General features: G+C 45.1%; 1 protein-coding gene across 1 annotated transcript; it reads right to left on the bottom strand.

The window, feature by feature from the left end:
• Positions 1-292: 292 nt before the first annotated feature.
• On the bottom strand, positions 293-24,161 carry SPG11 (SPG11 vesicle trafficking associated, spatacsin). Its single transcript, XM_015873286.2, has 40 exons — positions 23,921-24,161; positions 23,538-23,738; positions 22,860-23,068; positions 22,367-22,565; positions 22,119-22,256; positions 20,905-21,371; positions 20,529-20,674; positions 19,952-20,084; positions 19,480-19,635; positions 18,685-18,863; positions 18,334-18,510; positions 18,001-18,072; positions 17,465-17,592; positions 16,596-16,774; positions 15,954-16,161; positions 15,260-15,463; positions 14,414-14,520; positions 13,560-13,705; positions 12,872-13,033; positions 12,343-12,409; positions 11,706-11,871; positions 10,806-11,011; positions 10,131-10,239; positions 9,491-9,650; positions 8,606-8,851; positions 8,179-8,379; positions 7,750-7,857; positions 6,682-6,844; positions 6,076-6,290; positions 5,213-5,954; positions 4,589-4,731; positions 4,217-4,415; positions 3,539-3,676; positions 3,146-3,279; positions 2,697-2,804; positions 2,243-2,411; positions 1,697-1,785; positions 1,387-1,542; positions 1,010-1,161; positions 293-663 (listed from the first exon to the last, which is right to left on the bottom strand). Exons 1-40 carry the CDS (start codon positions 24,139-24,141, stop codon positions 483-485), a joined length of 7,284 nt encoding a protein of 2,427 aa, XP_015728772.2. The 5' UTR covers positions 24,142-24,161; the 3' UTR covers positions 293-482.
• Between the last annotated feature and the right edge of the window lie 7 nt (positions 24,162-24,168).

Below are 24,168 nucleotides of genomic sequence, written 5' to 3'. Positions count from 1 at the left end.
AATCCATAACTGAGCAGAGCACAGATATTCGGTTCTTATTCTCTCTATTGGGTTCTGCTCTCTTGGAGCTTGTTAAACAGGAGCTGGGCTTAAACCTCATCACTAAGCTGGAAAACAGAAACAAGCTGATCAGATTGGAACCAAAGACGACAAACAATGGGTTCTCTGTAGCGTGTAGGAGCCAATTAATTCTGCTCGTTTTATCGTCAGGTTCAGGATGTTTTACTTTGTTTTCCTGCTGGTTGAGGTGCAGTTCCTGCTGCGATCCCTGAGACCCACAGCCAGCAGTCGGTATTTGAACAGGGTAGGATTTATTGTACACAACACCTTCAGGTTAAGACAGCAGCAGCATTCTAAGTACTTACAACCAGTGCCCTTCTGGAGCTCCTGTTGCACAGCAGCAGGTCACCATGAGTGTTATGAAGCGTGGAGGAGCCCGTACCAACCATTCAGGCTGTGGTGCAGCTTGTGGCGGTTGTGTTCTAGTTGGATAACATATCATTAAGGCAGCATCCGGTCTGGGCGTCCTTCAGGAGCACGTTGACCACATCATAGAACTTGTTGTCATACGCCAGCCTGTAGTGGGTGCAGATGTCCTCGCAGTACGTGAGCAGCTTCTTCAGGTTCCTCAGAGCAGCATCGGTGGGCGGCTGCTGCTTACACCTGTGAATAATCCCAGCACACTGGGGGGGGTCTGCAGGCATTCTGCCTTGCTAAAAGAAATGCATTTCTCTAAGAGAGGTTGTGCTCATTGTGTACATTTGCTGCTCTGGGCTGCTTGTTTTGCTGCAGTTTGTTTTAAACAGATGCAGTTTGAGCAGCACCATTTACCTGCTCCACAGTGTTATTTCCACACTACACTAAAGAAGCTGATTGTGAATTCCAGGTTCCCATACACTGCATCTTAGCACAGAAAGGTCTTTAAACAATATTAGGACTTGCAAGCTATTAATGCGCAGCTTCTTGTTCTGCCCCTGAAAACCAAAGTTCCCAGTGTGACCTGACTTACTTCTTGGCGATCTCCTCAAACAAGGCAGGTTTCAGCAGTCTCTGCTGTTTGAATTCTTCCAAGTAACCGAAGTCCCCCTTATTGATCACCTGCTGGTACAGAACTTCAGCCCAGTCCGGAACGAACTCATACGCCTCGGCCACAACAGCCGCCTGCAGGGAGAAGAGATGCTGGAGGTACAGGGCAGGAGGAGCTGAGCTGTGCACAGACACATTCCCCTGCTTAGCACAGACGCTGCCTTCTGCCCACAGCTGTGATGGCTGCACACCCACAGGCCTCGGGGGCCACGTGGCATTGCTCACAGGAGCAAAGTGCTGCTGCACCTGCTGGTCACAGCCATCAGCTTCCAACAAAGCAGCAGAGAAAGCCCAGCTTACCTGATAGAATCGCGGCAAGGACACGATGCACTCCATCAAGTTCTGCCTGTTCCTGTTAATCAGCATCGTGCTCTGACCAGTGCTCAGGAAATGCAGCTGCAGAGTGATGAGCTTTGTGAGGCGGCGGCAGCGCAGGGCCTGGCGGACACAGGAGTCCTGCAAACAGAAACATTCAGAGGGAGGACAAACTGTGCTGTGAGTGCTGTGATTTGAGGCTGCTGTGTGCTGCAGGACCAACAAGCCCATTGCAGCTCCCTGTTCCCGCAGTGCAGCTCACTTCTCGTGTGCCACGAGCTCTGTGAGGTTTTACCTTGGAGTAACTCTCTGCTGCATCAATGAAGAGGGTCAGAGCTTTCATCAGCAGTTTCTTTAAGTTTGCAACATCCTGAAGAGACTCCTCTGAAATGGGGGAGAAATGGAATCATCAGTTATTTCCATAGGAGAAAAAGGAAGACGAAAAATGCTTCTTAGCAGCAGCCCTGAGCGGCTCCTCTCAGAAAGCAGCAGAGAAATCTCCCTCATCTCTCTAAACAACAAAAACAGCTCTGGGCGACGGTGAAGCTGTTCCAGCTGTTTGTGAGCTAAAGCTGCTGCAGGAGCTGCCAGCACATCCAGAGCACACAGCAGGCACAGACAGGCACAGACACCAGCAGGGCTGGGGGACACAGAAGGGGTGGCTGCAGGAGGGCTGAGCTGCAAGGCGTGGATCTCCTTGTGCTGCTCTGAGCTGTAAAGAACTCACTGAACCCAGATGGCAGCAGGTATCTCACACACAGCAGCAGGTATCTCACACTCACACACACACACACACGAAGTGCACACACTCCCATGTCTTGGTTTTGCAGCTGACACTCACCCCATGGCTGAGATTCGATGAGTTTCAGCTGTATGCAGGCAGCAGCCTCGTGATTCTCTCCGATCTCGCGGCACATGCTGAAGCACAGAGCGATCATGTTGTGCTTCTCGCTGTCCCCGGGGCGGCAGCGCTTGATGTAATCCAGCAGAGCCGTCTTCAGCGTCCCGCTCTGCTCAGACAAAGCGTTACCAAATCAAGACTTAGGAGCTCATTTTTTACTCTCATTGCTGCACTTCAGGCAGCTCAGTCCCAACTCAGTTCTCCACAGTGTGATTATTTCTCTTTGGGGTATCTCATAAAACCCAGAATGAATTCATTACTTGGAAAACGAATAACGCTTCCTACACTCCACCAATTGGGAGCCCCAGACGATTCCACCTTGCTGTGTAAATTCCAGTTTCTGATGTAGACACAGCGCTCTGAACACATTCCCCCTCTGTTTCCCACCACCTACCGGGTCTAATTTCTTTCTCATGAGCACTTCAAAGTAATGCTTCTCGTGCAGCAGCTCAAAGATGTAGGTCATCTCATTGTACCTGCCGATCCCAGTGAGAAGGCGAACCTGTGGGAGCAGCAGAGTGAGCACCCAGCTCCCAGTAACAGAAAGACAGACAGAAAGCAGCAGTGCTGTGCTGTGGGCAGGCAGATGTTCCCTCAGATCCAAGAGGAGTTATTTTAAAGTCAGCCCACTGCCCTGTTCTTATTGTGATGTGAAAGGGCGCACTTCTACCAAATACAAACACAAGAGGACCCTGTATGCCCATCAATACATTCCCACCAGCCCTGCACTGAGCACGGTGTGAGTCGGGCAGCACCAGCACTGCCACCCACAGGTGAGGGACTCCTCCAGCCCAACACAGCCCGACCCCTCAGGGCAACAAACACGGCAGCAAACACACGCACCATTAGTCCATACTCATCATTAGGAGCCAAATGCTCATCTGTGAGAAGCCGAGCTGCCTGCAGGACTCTGGTGATTCCTTCCATGTGGCAAGTCAGGCTAAAGCAATTATGGGCCAAAATCAGCAGTTCTGTAACTGAAGAACACAAGGACTCAGGTATTTCAGCTATCGGCACTCACAGAAAATCACAACTGTAGTTCTACTTGCAGAATAAATTCACACAGTGCTTCACCAATACATTTACTGTCCATATATTCGGGTTTATTACCATCAAATCTGAGATAAATAATAGATGCTTTTGTCAGCACTGCTTTTATCCTATGTGATGTGATCTTAAGCCAAGCACTGCCACGCTTGGTGCTGCACTCACTGCCGCTGTTTGCCATCTACTCACTGCATGACAGCTCCCCACGGGGCACAGAGGCGATTTTCTCCAGCAGCTTCATGCCCACCATGGTGTGGTCCTGGCACAGCTTCGCGAGCTGCAGGAACGCCTGGCTCTCAGCTGCAGGGTTGGAAACCTGCTTCTGTCCTGCACAGAAACAGCCAGTGATACCCACAGCGACACAAAACCAACACAACCTCATCTGACTGAGACAGGGCTTGGTACTACAGCTCTCAAGACACTTCAGATGATCCCTCATCAGTGGCTCTGACTCATTCTCTCCTATGAATCAGTTCAAACTCATTAACTCAAAAGAAAACTCTTGTTTTCTGCTGGGTCAGTAAATTGACTTTGCTGAGGATGGTGTCAAATCATGCAAGCTTACACAAGTGAACTGATACAAGGGGAACAGGAAGCGCACAGGTCTGCAAGGGAGAAGCAGAAAGCACGAGGAACAGAGGAAAACAGCCTGAACCCCAGATCTCCTCTGATGGCTCATCCCTTCTCACAGAGCTCTGCTGTTAAACCCTGTGATAACGTAATATTTTGATAATCTTACAGGGCTGCCTAAACATCACCATGATCAGCCCTCCAGTGTCTTGAGAGCAAGGGCAATTCTCCAGGTGCAAAGATACCACATTTCCAAACAAACAAGTGTTAAAAGCCAAGACTGAGTGCTGTTAGTACCTTTTCCTTCCGAAGAGGCCAGTAACTCCTGCACAACTTCTTTGGCCACCAGCTCTGCCACAGTTTCGGGCTGCAGACCCTGCGTGGTGATGAATGCCTGAGCCCTCCTGCATCTCTCTGCCTGCTGCGATGACAGAATCGCTCGAAGCACTTTCTCAGGGTCGAGGGCTGACATCTCACTGTAGGAGCAGTTCAGTTCCTAAGAAATGCACACGCAGTTAAGAAGGTGCACAACAAAACATCCAAGCACAGAACATACATTGACTTGTGGTATCTCATCTGAAATGGCCAATGCAAGAGGGAAGTGCTGCAGGAGGAGATGAAACTGCTTCAAACCACCCATTTCTTTAATAAATGTTCCCAGAGCCGTACCTTAGAAAGCTCATACAGACAGAGAACCTGCCTGCAGTAGTTCCTCCCGTGGACACATTCATCTATGAGAGCCTTCAGACTGACAACAACTGGATCATCCGGCGCTGGATCTGCGATGTGCGTCCAGTCCTCTAAGCTCGATGCTGCAAACAACAGCACGATGAATTCCTGCCTCACAAAGACAGGTGACAGCAAACCTCGCACCTGCAGCGACACTCCACCAGTCTGCAGCAAATCCAGCATGTCTTCTCAGCCTTTGAAAACTGAGCTCTTGACACTGAGCTCTGATTTAGTATTGCTATTATTGTTAAAACCACTGCCATGCACCAAGAATTCAGATGAATACATTCCCTAAAGCAGTTCCAGCCCCACAAATGTACTCAGTATCTACTAGAGCCTGTGTTCCAGCAGCAGGAACACAGATCACACTCAGGGATGCTTTACCTGGGCTGAATTGTGAACTAGAACAAACAAATGGTTGAGAATCCAAAACACACCAAACCTGCATAGCAGGACTTTGAACCAAATAAATCACCTGCAGAAACTTTGTGAAACAGTATAACTAAGAAGAGCCCTTTAGGACAGCTGCAGTACTTGTCAGGAGGCTGAATTAGTGTTACTTACAGCTTGAGACTCTGCTCTGCTGTGATGCGCTGCTTTCCTGTGTCTTCTCTACTGCCACAAGAGCCTGAATATCTGCATGCAGTTTGTCCAGATCAGCCTCCCCTGAGGCCAGGGCTCTGCAGTGCAACACCAGTGAGACATCCCTGCTGTAGAGGTGGAAATAGTGACAAACACGGCTGGCTTCGTGCACGCTTCCCTCATCGAGGAGGCATCCGACCAGAAACTTGAGTGACTCCTCCTCATCAGCAGCCAAGGTCTGCTGACACTCCCCAAACTCAAGACCCTCCACGTTTAAGTAGTTTGGTGTGTTCAGAGCAGGCAGCTTTGAAAAAGAAAACTCCTTGGCCAGGCTGTCAAAAGTAAAATCCCCATTCACTGCAGCACGGGAGGTGCGTCCTGACCCGCCTGACCCCTCATCTGCAGATAATGTTTGTTGCGTGATGCGACAAATCCAGACCTGCTTCTCTATTTCTTCTAACTCATCCAGTGCCACCGAGACATCCTTGGCAAGCCAATGGCCAGCCAGAGTGAGCAGTAAATGTCTCTCTGTAACGCTGCTGATCTTCTCATGAGCTGAGGGGTCACACACCAGATTGGCCTGATTCAAAAAGAAATCCGATGCAGCTTTGCTGGAGATGGAATTCCTCTCGAAGCTGTCATTACATTTCTTCCAGAACTTCATTCTTGTCTGCTCTCGATCCCACTCTCCCACGTCTCTCAGAAGTTGGAGATCTCTCAGAATCTGCAAAATTCACACAGATTTTGCAACGCTTCCAAAACAAACAAACACAAAGCAACATTCCTCCCAGTGCTGCCAGCACCAAACACCAGGAGCTGATGGGCACTGCTGCCCCACGCCGTACCTCTCGGGTAACCACGCTGTCTGCAGGCAGCTCAGCCAGCTCCGCCACCTGCCGAGCCAGAGAGAACAGCCCTCGCTCTTGAAGCTGCTCCAGGATGGACCTGCACTCATCCTGAAACGTTTCTGGGCTGCACGTGGTCAGCATGGAGCAACGGATGGACACGGAGGAATCCTTCAGGATCTCACTGAGCGCACAGAGTTTCTTCACATAAGGGCCTGTTTTAAAGGAACGTAAACAATTACAGCAGCTGCTTTTAAACTGCTGCTTATGCCAGTGCACAGCCTGCCAGAGGAGCACAGATCTTACACTCTAAAGCTCATATGGGACTAAAAAGTTATTCTAAACCTTGAACTGAAATAGTTCTGTAGATAACGTGTGCTCCTCACCAACACACACCCGTGCTCACCCATGTCCCCAACCAGACTTGCACACAATTTTCATCACTGCAGTTCACCATAAGAACCAGTTCTAGTTGCATCAATTCTCTCACATGAATGAAATACCACAACTACACTTCAAGCAACCGCATTCAGTCACTCCAGAAACACCATATGTGGCCTTCAGAGCACAGCTGTAGTATCAACTAACAGAAGCAGCTGCATTTACCATCCAGCAGAAGATTGTCTGTGGCAGCAAACAGCTGTAAGAGCTTTCCCAGTTCGTATTCCGTCCTGCACTGCTGCATCATCAGTTCAAGAAGGAACAACGCCTGTGATTCCAGCCACTGCATGGGGACTCCTGAAGCTGCCGCTCCATCGGTGGCCTGAAGCTGTGCACACAGAAAGGTCTGATAAGATTGAGGGCCATTCCTGGGGAGTATATTCTGCACATTGCTGAGAATCACACACTGGTTATCAGAGGTGAAACTCAGCAAACTCCTTCAGGAAACAACCACGTGCCAGCCCCATGCGGGGGTGCCCCATCACCCACGTATGTTTGACTTCCATTTGAAGGCAGCCAGTTTTATTACAGGGCTCCTGATAGCTGAGCAGGAGACAGAACTGCAAGAAGGATGAATAGATGGCTAAAATAAATGGTCAGATCAACAGCTCAGCACACTCCTGTACACTTTATAAGCATATTCACTACGTGAGTGGTGCGCAGGAAAAGGAAACTGATCAGCATCAGCTTGAATTGCAGGAAGGAAAACAAGGAAGCATTACAGCATGCGGTGCTGATTACAAAGACATCCATGGGACTATAAAATCACAACAGAAAGGAAAGCACTGAAGTTATTTGTCAGCAAACCTGTATGTGACAAACAAGGAGCACAGAATGAAACTGCTTTGATCCTGTAAGTCACTGGTTTATCAGCACAGCAGAGAATTTAGTCACACATTCAGTGACCATAGATAATTCAGTGTACTGACAGAGGTCCTGTCTGAGTCAGTGTCAGCCCTCAACCAATGAAGTGCTCACATGTGAAAGCTACGGTGGCATTTTATCCTGCTGTGCCACCCCAGGACAAGGCTCAGAAAAACGTACTGCAGGTTTGGAACAAACCATTGAATCCTTTCTTCCATCACATGTCAAACAAACCTGCTGCAAACCACCCCTTCAAAAAATTAGCTCCTACATCAACCTAAGCACTTATTCAACGTAAGACATTCAATAGGGATCACAGACCAACAGGGGGAAATTAATGCAGAGACATTTACCAAAATGAATCCTTACATTTGTGAGTTGTTTCTGAAACTCGTCCAGTTTGGTTTTAGCTTCGTTGTATTTTTTACAGCTCATGCACAGATCATACATCTCCAGTATATGCAGTAAAGGGGAATCCTTCAAAAGACACAGAAGTAGATTATAACTCTTTTGTAAAAGTACTCCAGGAAAGGAAGAATTTGTGTTCCTCAGCACCAAAGCAATGACATCCTTGGTTATTAACACTGCATGCAAGCTTGAAATGTGCTCTTCAAGCTTGTAATGGCCGGAAGAACTTCCATTCAGAGATTTTCTTACTTGGCTGTTTTTCAGTATATCACATCCAGGCTATTTGGAGCACAAAGGGCAAGACAAGAGGGGAAGCTACAGGCATTCTTCCCTCTGAGAAGATCTGAGATGCACTCAAGCACTTCTGCTCACTCAATGACACAATCCTACCTTTAAAAAGAGCTGGAATCCCCTTAGAAGCGTTTGACATTTCTGCTCTCTTAAAAGCACTTTCCAGATAAGTGACAGGTCATGAAGATCCCACTTGTGATTTTCTACTGAGCTCTGAATATGTTTTGTTGCTTCCGATCTGGTAACATTATCCACACTGGTAATTATCCAGACACAGAGGCAGTGAATAATGTCGGCCTCCTGTCAAATAAAGATGACGGGTTTGTAATGACTGGACAAAAAATGCCACTTGATGACAAACAAGTTGCCCAAATGTATCACACAGATCACAGCAATTACCACAAAAACTGAGAAACAAGTCAATGAGTGCAACCTCCGTATCTACTGAGTACAGTAACTGCACTGTAAAAACAGCCGAACCACTTATTATTTATTCCTCTAATAGACAAACTCGAGCTGTACTCACAGGGAAACATGCCGCTAAAACACTCAGAACAGGAGCGTGTTCTCTCAGTCCCTCAGCCAAAAGGTGACACGAAGCATTGGGGCTCTCCTGACAGCGGAACAGGATTTGGAAGAGACCATCTGCATGTCTGCTCCCAGCGCTGCCCTCAGGAGCTCCCGCAGCAGTGCGCAGAAATGGCAACTTCTCCAGAGCCAACATCAAGTGATGCTGTACAATGGGAGCAAAGCCTTCAAGGACAGATGCAACCTAGGAAAACAAGGACAGCAGCATGCAGAGCGAGGCCCATGGAGAACAAGGGGGAAGACTGACGCACAATGCATGTGCACCAAAGATGAACAACTTCCTCAACTGATTTTTCAGATTGCTTCTGGAGAGCTGAGAAGGAAATGTGTTTGCAGATGTGGATTATTCCACCGAAGTACTGAAATTCCCCGTTTTATGTGAAGCTACGACTCCCAGAGAGCCCACTTTTCTCATCTCTCTTGCATTGCCACCAGTGTGTGATGACACACAACTCCAGTGACTGTCAGTTGTGGAGTTATGCATTTTTCTTCTGGAGAAAGCAAGAGAAGGATTCAAGTTAACAACACAGAGGGCTCCTAAGCGTCTCATAAGCTGGAATTGTCCAGTGAGCTTCTTCCCATTATCTCTTCTAAACTGCATTTAAGTTTTACCTACTGGTAATGTCTTATCAAATTTAAATTGCACTTAAAACAAAAAGAACTTGGAGTGTAACATCGGTTGGACACATGTGAAGCATCTCCTCAATAAGAAAGGAACAGTACCAAAATTCCTCTCTTTCTTTTCTTTTTTTTTTTGAGAGCATCACAATGAGCATTCATGAAGATCCCTGTCTTCATTTAAGACCATACACAGACAGCTCACCTCATCCGGCTTGTAGCCATACAGCTGGGCTTGGATGATGAACTGCAGCCAGTCGTTGGATTTAGCACACTCCTTTAGGTATGAGGTGCTCATTTTCGTGGTGTGGAGTTTGCAGAACTGCATCACCACAGACCATCGCTGCCTGGAGTCCTTGGATGTCCTGCATGGAATTTAAAATAAGAATACAAAAAGGAAAAACACATAAGAACAAACCTTTAAGCTTCTGCTGTAGCAAACTGTTGTGCCTATCATATGTTACCAATGTATAAGCTCATTGTATGGACCAAGATCCACTGCCTGCAGATGGCAACACCAGCACATCCCACTCACCTCACCACAGCTACACCACCTCTGTGGGAGCTCCACAACAGAAGCTTTGAGCATCCACAGCCTTCCCTCCCAGTTATGCTCTGCGGAGCACTAAGTCAAATGTGCTGACAGAACCCTGTTATTCTTGCCAGCACACCCCTATTGCCTCTGCTACTTCAACTTGGAACCATATGCTATATTGAAATACTGTTGTCCAATGTCTACAGTAGAACACACCCAGATCTCTTTAACAGTGTCTGAATACACAAATGATAAAATTGAACACTCAATTTCAATTTGCCACCATAATCCTTGAGGTCATTTTCCTTACCTCTTTATTCCTTGATGCTCAATTGAATCCCAAAAGGCTTCTTCTAAGGAGGTAAGAACTTCTTCTGTTGCTGCTTTTTCACCATCAGCCAACCTCATTAACTGTTCAACTGTTCAAAAAGAATACATTACTACTGCTGAGATTAGAGCAACAGTATTGGGATTAACAAGAAGCACGAATCCTGCTACTGCAAACAATAACAGCCAGCAGTTAGGACAGAAGACAGCTGCAGACGTGCAGTCAGAAACACAACTTTCCAAAGTTATTCCTAGGACAGATTTCATTTCATTACAGCTTTGAACATCTGATTCCACTGTGACTGCAAGACTTTCCAAGCACAAGACAGAAAACCTTTGTTTAGTCCTCCAGTTGTATTACAATGTTAGGTGGGACCTTATAGAGGTGTTTAACGGAGCCTTAGGCAGCTGTCTGATAGCATCTGTCAGATACTCCTGCCATTCTGCCTACATGTCACCTTACAGCCCTCCTGCCTCGTTTGGAATCAGTAGGAAGCAGGAGCACAAGAACAGCAAGACTTTTAACTCTTCAAAGTTTAACTCTTCAAACTCTCATTGTGTTCCTAAGACCACAAGCACCAACTTCCAGCTGATCACTGCTTCTCTTTCCAATGAATACAAAGCATGCTAAGCTAAGGAGAGTGAAAAACAAACGTACCCAAAGATTCCCTTATTTGATTGTGCCGAGTTTCTTCATTTCTGGTTTTGTAACTGAATATCATGTTTGCAACCTTAATATCAACTCTCAGTTTGAGGCTGCTGAGCCCAAGCAGTTCCAGAAAGCACACGCAGGCAGCTGCTACTGAAGGGGTATTGAAGAAAGAAAGGCCCAGAAGATAGGCTTCATTTCCCACTTGCTGAATCCTGAAACAAAAAGAGCACCACCATTCAATAAACATGAGTTTTACTTAATCTTCAACCATAGACCTCACATGGTTTGCTAAATGTGTGGACTTCATCTGCATGAGAAACGTTTCTAAACCAAGTTTTGCATTTAGAAAAAACCGAGGTCTGAGAATAAAGTCCCACATATGATGAGTGGTCAAAAATGCTCACAGAGATACTGATTTGTGATGGCAAGGAGCACATGGTGACCAATATACAAACAAGGCATCTTAGAAACAAGTGGCAATTTCTCCTGATGCCACTCCTGCAGTAATTCTCAATCTGTTTAGTTTTAAGCTTAATGTATTTGTGGACGAAGTGAAATCCGACTGTGCTCTTTTGAATAAGTGACTCTGAAAGGAACAACTCCTCCCAGTATATTATTTGTATCGTTTAACTGCAGAAATGTCATCCTGAGGAAATCTCAATACAAGGGGACACCTTTTTTCTGCAAAGTGACCACAGGTTTATTCAGATGAGTCAAAACAAAGCTCACCATCCCACAGATAACCATTTAACCCCACGTTACACTGGATAGATTCCCATCTCATCTGCAGCTTTAAGTGAAACAATGCACACCAGCTGGCTGCTGCTGGGGAGGACTGACATTATTCCTTGTGCTCAATGGTAACTTCTGCAGAGCCACCACACAACCATTTCTGAGATAACTTACAACTGTTTGGGGCTTTTGCTCTTGACCAACTGCTGGGCCAAAAATGTACCAAAGGCAAACGATGGCCGCCCATGGCGCAGATAGTACAAGAAGTCCAGCCGTTCCATTATAGCATATTTGTTCACCAGTTCAGGGGATGAAAAATGAGGAAGGTCACTTGATGCATCTAGGAAGAACAATATTACTTTTATGAGCTAATCAGCAGTTGAATTAAATGGCTTTCAAAACCGAACACACAACGACAATCCCACACCTCCAACTCCTGCTCTAATCCAAATTTCAGCATGCCCAAATGCCACTGAAATCCCAGTTCTTATCAAAACATCAGAACTCCAGCAGTAGCATTTTCCAACAGTTGTGACTGACAGCTTTTTCAGAGGCTCTCAACTTGTTTTTAAGGCAAAGCACTGCTTATCTATTTCATAAAGCACTCATGAAAAAAAATACATCTATGAAGAGCTCAGCAGAAAAAAGGTAACCCAGCCAGACACTTCAAAACAAGAACTCAGTGAAAAAATGTCACTTTGTTGTAAAAGGAATGGTCTTTATGTGAAGTTTTCTGCCCAATCATCCCACAGGAAGGTGATCTTATAATCACAATCTAAAAAAAGCCATAAATAACATGGAATTAACTTACCTGATGCAGCAAGGGTATTTGTTGACTGCCAGCCAAATAATTTACTGGGATCAAAGGGCACTAACGACTAAAAGATGAGACATAGGACATATTAAGACAGTTGAACATTTTCTCATCTGTTCAGATTAGAGAACATTAATAAAAGGTATTTGCCCAGAATAACAGCATGATGCTCCATGAGACACTTAGCTGTAATTCCCAATTTCTATAATACTAAACAACCTATCTGCTGAATGCAGCAGGAAAAGTTCTCTGACATCCCAGAACTGCCACAGCACCTCTGCAATACAAACACTGCAGCAAAAAAAAGAGGATAAAAACGAGCCAGATTCAATACGTCCAACACCATATTACGAAGTTCTGAAGCGAAGCTATGAACTTCAGCTCCAAATCATTAAGGATTTAAAAAAAAACAACCAATCTAAAAGCTCAACAACACACGGTCCCTGTCCTTCAGGCTCAAAGTGAAAACTTATCTTAGTTTACTTTTGTTTTTCCAAACAGCTCTAACAAGAATCATTCTGCATACCTGAACGAGATGGTAAAGGGAGATGTCAGGTGGCAGAATTCCATGAGAGGTGCATGGGGGAAAAAGAGCAGCTCTGAGTTTGGGGTAAGGACTCAACGCCATCTTTAAGAGCTGAGGATCAACTTTCTTTAGTGGTTTCTCTGTATCTTCATTCTGAAGAACCTGCATTGAAAGGAAGTAGAATTATTTAATTAGGAAGAAGAAACTGCATCAAGATTATAATAAAACAACCTCTGAATGCACCAAACAATCTAAGTCATGGGAAGCCAACAGCTGGTAATAACACAGAAAGCTGCACTTTTTCCCTGGAAGAATTCTGCAGGTCGTATGAGGAACACGACGCTGTAGGTTCTCTGCTACATGGCACAGCTCCCTGCACTAGTAAAATTCACGCCATTTGAACCATCCTTTTCTTTGAGAACTTCCACTCACTTAAGATACATCTTCCAACCTCTGTGGCACAACACCACAGCTTCACACTACACAGCCAATAAGCTTTAGTTTCTGACATGTCCTGATCCTGAATTTGGTCAATGAAGTGAGACACGCAACACCAAAACCAGGTTTTTATATGGTGAGACCCACGATGGTGTTACTGTGCTTATCTTTATCAGTCCTTTCCTTTGAGTTTTCAGCACCTCGTGAGAATTCCTCCCAAAACGAGCCAGCAATGTGTTGCACACAGTACCTGATCAACGCCTCCAGGTGCATACATGGTGGTAGCAAGTGCTAACAGTGTACGTCCCTCCAGCAGCATGCTGCTCACACTGGCTTGATTACTAGGAATCAAGATCTGAGCATTTGCTAGACTTGCCTGAAAAATCATCTTTGGATCTAGGAAAAGAGATGTAATTTAATGTAAAACCAGTTTTGTGTAAAAACAACTATTAAATTGTGCATTATAATTATTCTACAAGCATGAAAAAAGGTAACAGTGACTTTTTCCACAACTTACTTGTGAGAAACAGACCTAATTTTCACCAAACCATCCCTGATTTTATACTTCAGTTTTACCTGCATTTATTTGGATGGAGTCACACACCTTTGCATTCTATGGCTTCAATTCTTTATCTTATTTTTCTGAACAAAGCTTCCCCTGAGCCCTATTTTTATTGTTCCTTAATGTGTGCCTCTACAAAAGATGAGAGGTTACAAAAGTAAAATGAGTTAAGGACACAAACTCTACTGACTTTCAATGACAATAGGTAAGAAAATCCTGGCCCAGGAAAGCACATAACCCAAAGGACAGAGAAAAAGAATGCCCCACACAAAGCTTTAATTTTAATGGTCTATGTGTTTTCTTACCTATTCTGCTCAAACTTCTAGGAATGTAAGCAAATTAAATGCAATGATGATCACATACAGACCAATATGTGCATTTTAAATAGCAATTATAACCCACATTCTGGAGCTGGCACATGTAAATGATTTGCTGTGGCCAAGAAAAGCCTGCAGCAGAGCAGAGAATTAAACCCAGCTGTCCCAAACACCTGCCTATCAGCCTCACCTCAGAGCAGCTGCTGAGTGAGGCCAGGCTCTTACCTCGTGGGTTACTGGCAACCCCGCGGCACTGAACGAGGAATTCAAACCAGGGGTGTGCTTCATGCAGCTCCTTGTCATCCAAAATAGGGCAATTGGAAGGAGTTAAACTGGAAATAACAACAGCAGCACAGTGAAGGTATGGTATTTGTAAGCATCCTCTGTCCCAACATAAAACTGCATAAGAACTGAGAACAGCTATTAGGTGTCAGAGTGCTCTATGCCATCTGTTATCACAACAGTCACATCGTACCACCCCTGCTGACAAGATGCACACTTGGAGCTGAGAGGACTTTTCTAGCAGCTCCCTTCCTTAAGATTCCATGTAATTGCTTCTGCCAATCAAAACAGCAGCTTCCAGAACTGACAACCCCAAACACTTCCCAAAGAAGGGACCTGATTCAAAAACACCATTCTCCATAGTCTGAGGGTTTGAAGTGATTCACATAGATTACACAAAGTGAAAAAAAATGCTTCTTAGCTTTCCTCCACTCCACCTTCTTAATAATAACACTGTTAGACAAGAGGCGCAGCTCAGAAATCCTAATCACAAAGTATTCATATGTAGGAATGTGTTTATAGTTCTGCATCTATTATTAAGCTAATTCTGACCATAATTATTTCATTAGCTGAGTGACAGATGAATAATCAGAGCATCACAACCTGAATAAGGCCTCAAAACACAGCATGAAACCCAACTCACTGCCTCTCACTTTTATCTTCAAAGGGTGCTGCAAAGGGTACACAGCAAATAGCAAGAGCCTGGCAAAACTCTTACTGCCAACCACTGAAGCTGTCTTTCATTACTTAAATCTGCACATAAGTCAATGAACAAAAGCACATCCGTACCTGTAGTAATCTAGGTACGTGTATAACATGTATTGCAAATTGTGTTCTAAGCAGTGCAGGACAAAACGAGCGTGGAAGTCCAAACCACTGGCAGCGCTGTACTTTGGAACAGGGTGAGGGTTTTGCAGCACTCCCCCGAGGGAAACCAATCTTTGGAGCAGAAGTTCAAAATCTTCCAATTCAGAAAGGACAAAAATCCCATTTCTTTAAAAATAAACAGAAAAGAGAGAGAAAAGAAATGAAAGGTGCCCAGGTTAGACAGCTGTGCCTCTAAAAAGCCTGGAGGGTGGTTCCAAAATTACAAACCAAAACTTCCCTTCTAAGGACTTATTTCATTCACAAAGCAAAGATAACATGCCAAAATACTGCTGAGAGTGCTTTAGTTTAGTATTTTAGTTGCTGCAGCTCAGTGCAGCACCCCTTATTCTTATAAGGGATAGCATGGGAAGTTGTGAATTTTCTCCCCTGCAGTAAAACAGACAGCAGGAGTGCAACTATTCTGGAAGACCCAAAGCCTGGCAGAGCACTTCTGCTCTCCCATGTTTCTTCCTGCTCTCAAGCACTGACAGTGCCAGAACAAGACTAAAAACAAACATTCCAATGGATGTGTGCTGTTTTAACAGGTACGTCTCTAACTATCTGATCTTGGCTTCAGAAAGACAGAAAGTTAGTGTCACACATTAAAGACACACACCTGGCCAGCTTGTTCAGTATATCATTTCTCATGTAACCACTACACAACGTGTTTTGGTCAACAATGCCTGTAGTCAGGGGTGGCCATTTATTTTGTCCACATAAACTGTGGTTGGGCTCAAATTCTTCAATCCATGAACTGATATTAAGCCAATCGTGCTGGGCTGTCAGGTGCATCCAAAGAGCCTCAGGGTTACATGAGGTACGTCCTGAGTTTAAAGAACAAAAGACAAAGAAAGTAAGCCAACAAAATCTAAGACTGTTGAGCAAAATACTGACATTTTCACGTGTATGTGTTTTTAATGAACAGGTATCTCTTTCTGCAAACACACTGCTGAGGTACCTACATTACAGTATAATAAGCTTGGCATACCATAGCAAAGTACAGCATTTACAGCAACTGGCAATCAATGAGTTCAGCTTGTTCCAAACTCCAAACAGAGCTCCCTGTCATAATACGACAGCACAGATCCTAACACAAGTAAATACACCATTTTCATTGTGAAAATTAAGAGGCCTGCTATGGTCACACCCAACTTTGGTTGTACCCAATGCCACAACCACACAATTGCATTCACTACATGAAGGATGGTCAGATTTTAAACTCAAAACTTCTCTTAAATCTCGGTTGCAGAACGCTTACCTTGGCCTTGTTTTCTGGGGAGAAGAATCATATCCTGAAGGAGCTCATCCCACCACTGAGCCCAGTTCAGCATCACCCTGACTTCCCTGCTGGGAACCTGGCGTCCATCGTGATCCATCAATGACTCCAGAGTGGCCAAATGTCTGGAAGAGTCTTGATCCTGCCTCCAGTTCTTTACACTGCAATGAAGTTTTGCATTAGGGCATCATCTAGGACGCTCCCACAAAAAAGAACACAATCTGACAAAGAAGGGATGATGAAAGGAAAAAAACAATCAGAGATTTTGCTAGTTGATCTTTGCAGACAGCAGGACTTATGTAGCTAAAAGCCTGAGGAGTGATAGGCAAAGAATTGACCAATTCTTCCAAACCTGGCATGGTAAAGTAATGAGTACTTGAACATTTTACAATTATTTAATTCTAAGATGTTTTTTTTTTTTTTCCTAGGCTGATTTGTTTGTGATATTATGGATAATATATAAAAAATACAGCAAATGTTCCATCTGAACATGTTTTGCTTGATTAATGACTCCATTAATATCCTTCTTAAATACTGCTTCATTTATGGCGGCAGCATGAACAGAGCACCTCCCTCACACTGCCAGCAGTGTCACAACTGAGAAAGAACACAACAGCAGCTGTTAAACTGATGCAAAAATAATCAGTCCCCCCCGATTCTTACTATTAACTCATGGTGACCAGTGTGAGATTAATTAAATTACAGATGACCGTATTTATTAGTACATTAAATCATAGGGGATGCAGAAGACAGTATATATATATATACACACATATATATTATACACATACACACATAATCCTATGAAGGATATTAATTAATAATTAATTAAAACTGGTAACCCACATTACCTGGAAAGAGATTGCATCTCTTTATTCTCTTGGAAGGACTCCGAGTACAAGTTTTCAACCTGATGCACAAAGTCTATCATTTTCTTCTCTTTTTCAGAAAAATAATTTTCTTCTTGTAAAACTTTGACCTTTAATTCAAATTAAAGTATTACCTCCAATTATAATTTTTCTCTATTTATTATATGTCTATGTTGTAAGTGATCCTGCAAGTGTAGGGAGTCTAAACCAGCTGTAGGAAAAAGCCCTGACTGCACTGAGATAAATGGAGCTCATGCTGTGTGCACATAGATGAAAAGTGGACTGATATCAGAACAAAGAAATCACATTTTAACCCATTTTTACTTTAGCTGCAAGCGCAAAAGACTGCAGGCACAAAGACATTTTCAGTAACCATACTGCAAAGGTGTGGAAACAAAACCAGTCCCCATTCTGAAAGTGTGCTCAGTAGTACAATGCTTTGTCTCAGCATCAACACATCTCAGCCTTTAGAGCTGGGAACATCAGCCAGACCCCCACAGATCCCGTCCTGCACTTACCAGCAAATCTCGTACGTGTTTATCAACTGTGTAGAAACATATCTTATGCAATTGCTGCTTCACGTCAAAACCCTAAAAAAGCCAAAAGATCCTCATTGTATGCAAACTGTACAAACACAGATGGACATTGAGCTCCCTCAGCATTCTGAAGGCACGCCAGTGATCAAAGCAGCTCTTCTGAACACATTTATTTTAACTGTATGAAATGCACGTGGTAGAACCACTGCCTCCACATGACAGGTAAACTCCTCCTCCTACTTGCAGGGTTCACTAATTTCATTAGTCACAAAGAAGAGTCTAAAAGGGTCAGCACGCTTAGTGAACACCTCTCACCATGTTCTTCAGAAGTGCTGAGGCCTCTCTGGTATTGCCCTTCAGAAGATGGCCATAGACCAGATCCAGACCTATCCGAATGAGTTCCTGAAGGCTCTGAGCAGGATGCTGGTGCATTCGGAAGAAGGTCTGGGCCTCTGGCATTTTGTTGCTTAAGATGGCCTCAGCAATGACTTCCTAAAAGGGAGAAACAACATCTGGAACAAACCAATCCCACTCGTCTTCAGTGCTACCATCTTTGTGATTCCTATGTTGTTTTTTTCCCCCCAACACTTTGAGGACCTTTTCATATTAGTCACTTCCTTGAATATTTTTAATAAGAATAGTCAGAACTCCATTATTTGCTTTTACCTCAGGTGTCAGTTTTTCCCACATCTGGCTTTCCTCCACTGCAGGCAGGTCTTCATCAGAATCACTCCCAACATCTGTGATATTTACTTGTGATCGAGGATAGTTTTTCACAAATGTCCTGAGCTCAATGATGTAATCAGTTAAAATCTCCGCAGCCTTCTGCAGGTATCTATCAGGCTCTGCCAACAACAGCCAGAGCAGAATTGAACAGACATCAACAACGTGGGATTCTGAGTGCTCAGGATGCTGAACACACTCTCCCAACATCAACAGACAAAACACACTTGTTCTTGTTCCTGTACCAGGCCTGGTGTTTATACCAGGATACCTGCTGCTGCATGGTAAAACAAACTGAAGTTCTCCAGACAGAAGCATTACCTGGTAGGCTACTTCTACAGCTGCAGTGGCTCCTTTAACAAGTCCATTCTACAGCCAGGGGAAGATTAGTGCCAGCATAACTCATGCGGCAGCAATGATAAAAGAACGAGCAGCTGAGGGCTAAAGCCAACCTATTTAACTGCACTGCCAACCAAAATCACCTTAAAGCCTGGTTCTGTCACTCCTTCACATGCTGATCCAGCCGGCAGCATCCTGTCTGACGTGACAGCTACTGCATTCACACCAATTTCTCAAATTTCCCCTTAAATAACCTTTCATTCACTTAACACTGGTGCAAGCTTTTATTTGTACTGTTAGTTGTAAGCAAATGCAGGATTTAATCTAAAACCCGAACGGCTCTCACCTAAACAATGACAAATTACATTACTATGTGTAAATCAATACAAGTAACCTCACCCTCTGTGTGGACAAAAATTTCTTCAAGCTGCTTGGTAAGGAAAGTCAATGTGAGGTTCAGCAGCTGCTCTGAGAAGTGTTTGCTCTGCGGCTCCATGTCATTCTCTCTGATTGCTGAGCAAAGCAAGTCTAAGGCTGGTCTCAGCTCTTGCAGATCTGCAAAAAATACATAAGCAGTTACATCTGCACTCCACTAAATGGCTGATCAGATAAAATATAAGTTAGAACAGAGGTGGGTTGATAAGTTATTGTGAACTATGCCAAACCATGTATCTAAGGTGCTTTGCTTCCACACCAAAATGCTTGGAATGCAACCCAAAAAGCCACATTATCTATCCATCTCTCATATATGAGAATTGGAGAAGCTGCAACATCACATCACCTGAACACCCGAGGCAAAGGCAGCACAATGTGCTTCCACAGACACGCAACCAGCAACTGAAATGCAATTCAGTCCAAGCATTTCACTTACTCTTCAGAAAGGAGCAGGAGGTACCATCAGAACACTGCTGGGCTTCGGAGCGCAGCGCAGAGAGACTGAAAAGGCTTTCCTTGCTTTTTAAGAATAAGTCCACTGTGTCCAGCTGACGATTCTCCAAGCCAGCCTAGGCAGACAGACAGCACCATCATTACCATCGTTACACACGTGTTCTGGAAACATACGGTACACTTATCAATAATATTTTTCACTTCATATTCAGTGCCATAGTCTGCATGCAGAAAAATTGAGAAGAAATTTAAGCCAGACATGCATTAACTGAATCAACGAGGTGTTGTGGTAAGCTCCTGCCATGCCCTTTTAATTGGTTCTGCAGGAACCCTGGCCCTCTGTTTAGAGATAAAATGCTAATTAAGCAATTTATTAAAGTTTAATTGGGGATATAAAGAAGTACTGTGAGAATCAGGACTTTAATTTCAAGAGGTTCTGAACACTGCTTAGTAGTAGTCAGTTCTTTTAGTCTAGAAATAATGCTAACACTGCTGCATTTCATCCCTTACTCCAAGGCAGTGCTTTTGTTATCTGCAGGACACAAATCAGACCTGTTTACCTCTAGTGCATGTACTGGAATCGAACACCGTCCCCATCCATTGAGGTGACATACAGAATCTACGACTCCAGCACTTCCATAGATCATCAGTCTATTCAAAAACTCCTCTTGAGTTAAGCCAAACAGAATTAAGGAGAGGCCCCGCTCTGAATAAAAGAATCGAATCATAATTAAATACATATAAACGAGTTGCTACATAGCAAGATTTGTATCTACTGCCTGTCTTTGCAAGCAACAGCATAAAGCTGTAGAGTCTCCACTTGGATCACAGCTCAGCTGAATGCATTCAAAGTCAGACAGCAGGGAAGGAGAAACTACAGACAAAACAATGCTTCCCTTGGAAGACTACACCAGAACAACCACACACTGAGATCACCTGTCAGCAGCAGACATAACGGCACCTCCTCATTGCAATCCACATAAACGCTATTCTTGCCGAACTGGTAATGCGTTACATCGTGGGACTCGAAATCCCAGAGAGCAACTGTCAGTGCCTTGTCATCTGTTAGGATCACAAACAGTGCTTTGGCTGCAGACACAGATTTACACTCCAGTTTCACCACTTCCTGTGGTAACTGTGCGGGGAGGACTGGTTTCCACTGCTGCCCTGTATCGCCGAGCTCTGTGCCAGCACTCTGCGGCGGGTTGGAAAGGACACGTGGAAAGGCCTTTGGAGCAATGGCCAGTGCCTTCTCAGGGGTTTCATAGATTAAGGGATCGTGATCTTCAAGATGGGTAAAATACTGATACCAAGGTAAGTTCACATCACACAGCACATGTGGGGAACATGATCTTCTTTTCCTTATTGCGCTGCTCAGGGAGGATAAGTGTGCCTTCCACGACCTGGGATGAAAAAGCAGTTATTAACAATACAGTATCTTATGGCAGGCACCACATAGACCAATCAACCTTTCACATTTCCTCAGTCAAACAACAAGCATTTTGGAGCACAGATTAGATCCACCATTCTGCATTTCAGCCCTACCATGTCCTATCCATTTTTATTTAATACTGCTTGCACCAAGCTGCACCACCACAGCTGCGATGGTTGGAAACAGCCATGAAGCTGAGAACTTTTACTGGGAAACTGTTCTTTGTATCACAGAACACACCCTCGTTAATTAAAGAAATTCGGTAAAAGGAAATGAATTCACAGAATCATAATATAATCTCCTGTACACCAAGGCATAATTAACATATTTCATGAGCGTTAATTATTCCACTACTGAGGGTCACAAGAGAGTTAATTTTTTTATCTGAACACAAAACATTCTGAAGTCCTCACGTACTCGCTTTTATTAAGCAGAAAACAAACAGAAAGGTACTCAGAACACAGACATCTGTCAGTGGTGGATCAAACAGAACATAACTCTACAGGCAGTAATCACTGTTGGAAGCTGCTCGGTGATGAACGTGGAGTCATCCTGGTTCATTGCCTAACTGCACCCTAACAGCCATGATACTGAGAGCACAATGAGCTTTCACAAAGCAGATCTGCCACAACAACAAATGAAAAAGGCCAGCAGCTCACTGACCTGCGCTCCATAGGAAGCAGAATGCAGGCATTTTAGGATTGTTTTCATTACCCACCTGTCTGTGCGGAAAGGCGAGGACAGCAGCTCCATGCTGTAGTCAGAACTAGCGAGGTCATCCTCATCAACTCCCTCAGGCGGCTTCAGTGGAATGCTTTTGGGATCTCTTTTACAAATCAAATGCTCAGGGAACTGTCTGAAAGAAAACGTGTATTACATTTTACCTCTCCCAGATGGATGATTTACACTTCTTCTAATACCAGTCGCACTTAACACCTTCATTTGGTAATTCTGCTGCAAACATACCTGAAGTACTTGTTCAGATCCACAGAACGGGCACTGCTGGAAGAATTGATGATCACAGCAACACTGAGATCGTACGACACTTTGAGTGCAGTCAGTGGGAATGTGATGGTGGGACTGCTGTCCCCATCCTGCACAGCTCCCTGGCAGAGCCACACATTGATATGTGCCAGATTTGCACCATCAAAAGAATCAAACACATCTTTAAAAGGTGTCAAAGAAAACGCTTCAGGTTGTCCAGCAAACAAGAAATGAGGCAGAAGACGGTAAATTTGTGCTAACTTTGTGGCCCAACTCAATCTTTGCAATGTAAAACAATTGGTACTGCTTGTTTCACTGCAGCTTTCTAAGCCCAGTTAGTATCAGAAGAGAACAGTGCTATAGGTGCTGTAACAAGAGAGAGCTCTCAAGAGTTAATTCACACTTAGGAGTCTTCTTCTGACAAAAAAGAAAACCTTGTCTCCCCGACCATAACACGGAGACCTGCAAAGGATACAGATCCAGCCAGAGCTGTCCAAGAAGAACAGGATCCCCCTGCAGAAGTCAATATCCGAAATTCTTTCCAAAACTGGTGGAGGCAAATCAAGGGTAAAGCAGTCACACGTCTCACAGGACGAAGGCTCCCCAGGAAAGGTCAGATGCACAACAATAAAGGTGTTGAGCAGAAGTACGCATTTATTCTCAAAGACGAGATTGAAGCCAGACCTGTAAATGTAAAGACATCCGATGGTTACACCAACCTGCTCCTTCTGTTTGTAAAGGTGTCTCAAGAAAACCACAGCTCAAATACATCGCCTCAGCTACTCCGTTAACTGCAGCATTTAATGAGAACGTGTGCAACACCAGAGCTGTGGGGCCTGCAGGTTAAACACGCAGTTTGCTTTTGCAGGATTGGAGCAGAGCCCAACCTGTGTGTGATGGGAGGAACCCATCTGCTCTAATGATAAAAGGAAAAGTGTGATGGCAGCGCTGCTGTTAGTGCTGACTTGGTGTTAGCGCTGACTTTGCAGCCATCTCCCTGAGCAAGGCAATCCCCTCCAGCAGCACCTGAGCACAGAACCAGCCCGTTGCTCTTCATGCCCACCAATGATCGCACCCACCCGCTCTTCCCCTTGCTCTGCCTGGAACTGCTTTACCAAATGGAGCAGGCCGGGCCCTACAGTACATGACACACACTGCAATGCACTCACTGATGCTGTTCGCCTGGAGGAGCCTTTTGAGCGCAGCTTCCTCACAGCAGTGCAGCGGATCCGGGCCGCATTTCCCATCCTCTGTGCTCAACTCATACACAAACAGGTCGTGACTCTCACTCAGTACCAGTATTTTCTCCTTGTTCTCTCTCGGATCGCGCTCTGCGCTGCTGTCCCACACGAAGCTGCGGACGGAACCAACGGTTCGTTTATCCGCGATGTCGGTCCGGCCCTTCCCACAGCTCAGCCCGGCACTTCATACAGCTCAGCCCGGCACTTCATACAGCTCAGCCCGGCACTTCATACAGCTCATCCCGGCCCTTCCCCCAGCTCAGCCCGTCGCTCCCGTCTCGCTCCCGTCACTTACTCGTCCCACTCTCCGGTCAGGACTCCGCTCCGCTCCCCGCCGGCTCCCCCCGCCCGCAGTGCGTGCAGATGGATGCCGTTCTGTCGCATCAGGCCCAGCACGTCCTGCCCCGCGCTCAGCCGGACCCGCCCGTTGTCCCCGTCCTGCCCCGCACATCCCGCCAGCAGCACACGCAGCTCCCGCCCGGTCCCCGCCATCCCCTCCGCTCCCCCGGCCGCCATCTTGGAGGGGCCGCCCTCTCTCCCGGC

Source organism: Coturnix japonica, chromosome 10 (genome assembly GCF_001577835.2).
Source record: "Coturnix japonica isolate 7356 chromosome 10, Coturnix japonica 2.1, whole genome shotgun sequence".
Classification (NCBI taxonomy): domain Eukaryota; kingdom Metazoa; phylum Chordata; class Aves; order Galliformes; family Phasianidae; genus Coturnix; species Coturnix japonica.
The sequence above is the reverse complement of the archived record's forward strand: the minus strand, read 5'-3'. Positions and strand labels throughout refer to the sequence as shown.

Bases quoted from the DNA above. Each gene is read 5' to 3' on its own strand.
- SPG11 (XM_015873286.2), bottom strand. From the start codon at position 24,141: ATGGCGGCCGGGGGAGCGGAGGGGATGGCGGGGACCGGGCGGGAGCTG. The intron at 9,651-10,130 runs GTAAGGAAAATG...AATTCCATGCAG, and splicing joins GAGCATCAAGGAATAAAGAG to GACATCCAAGGACTCCAGGC. The intron at 3,280-3,538 runs GTGAGTAGATGG...TGTGTTCTTCAG, and splicing joins CCGTGGGGAGCTGTCATGCA to TTACAGAACTGCTGATTTTG.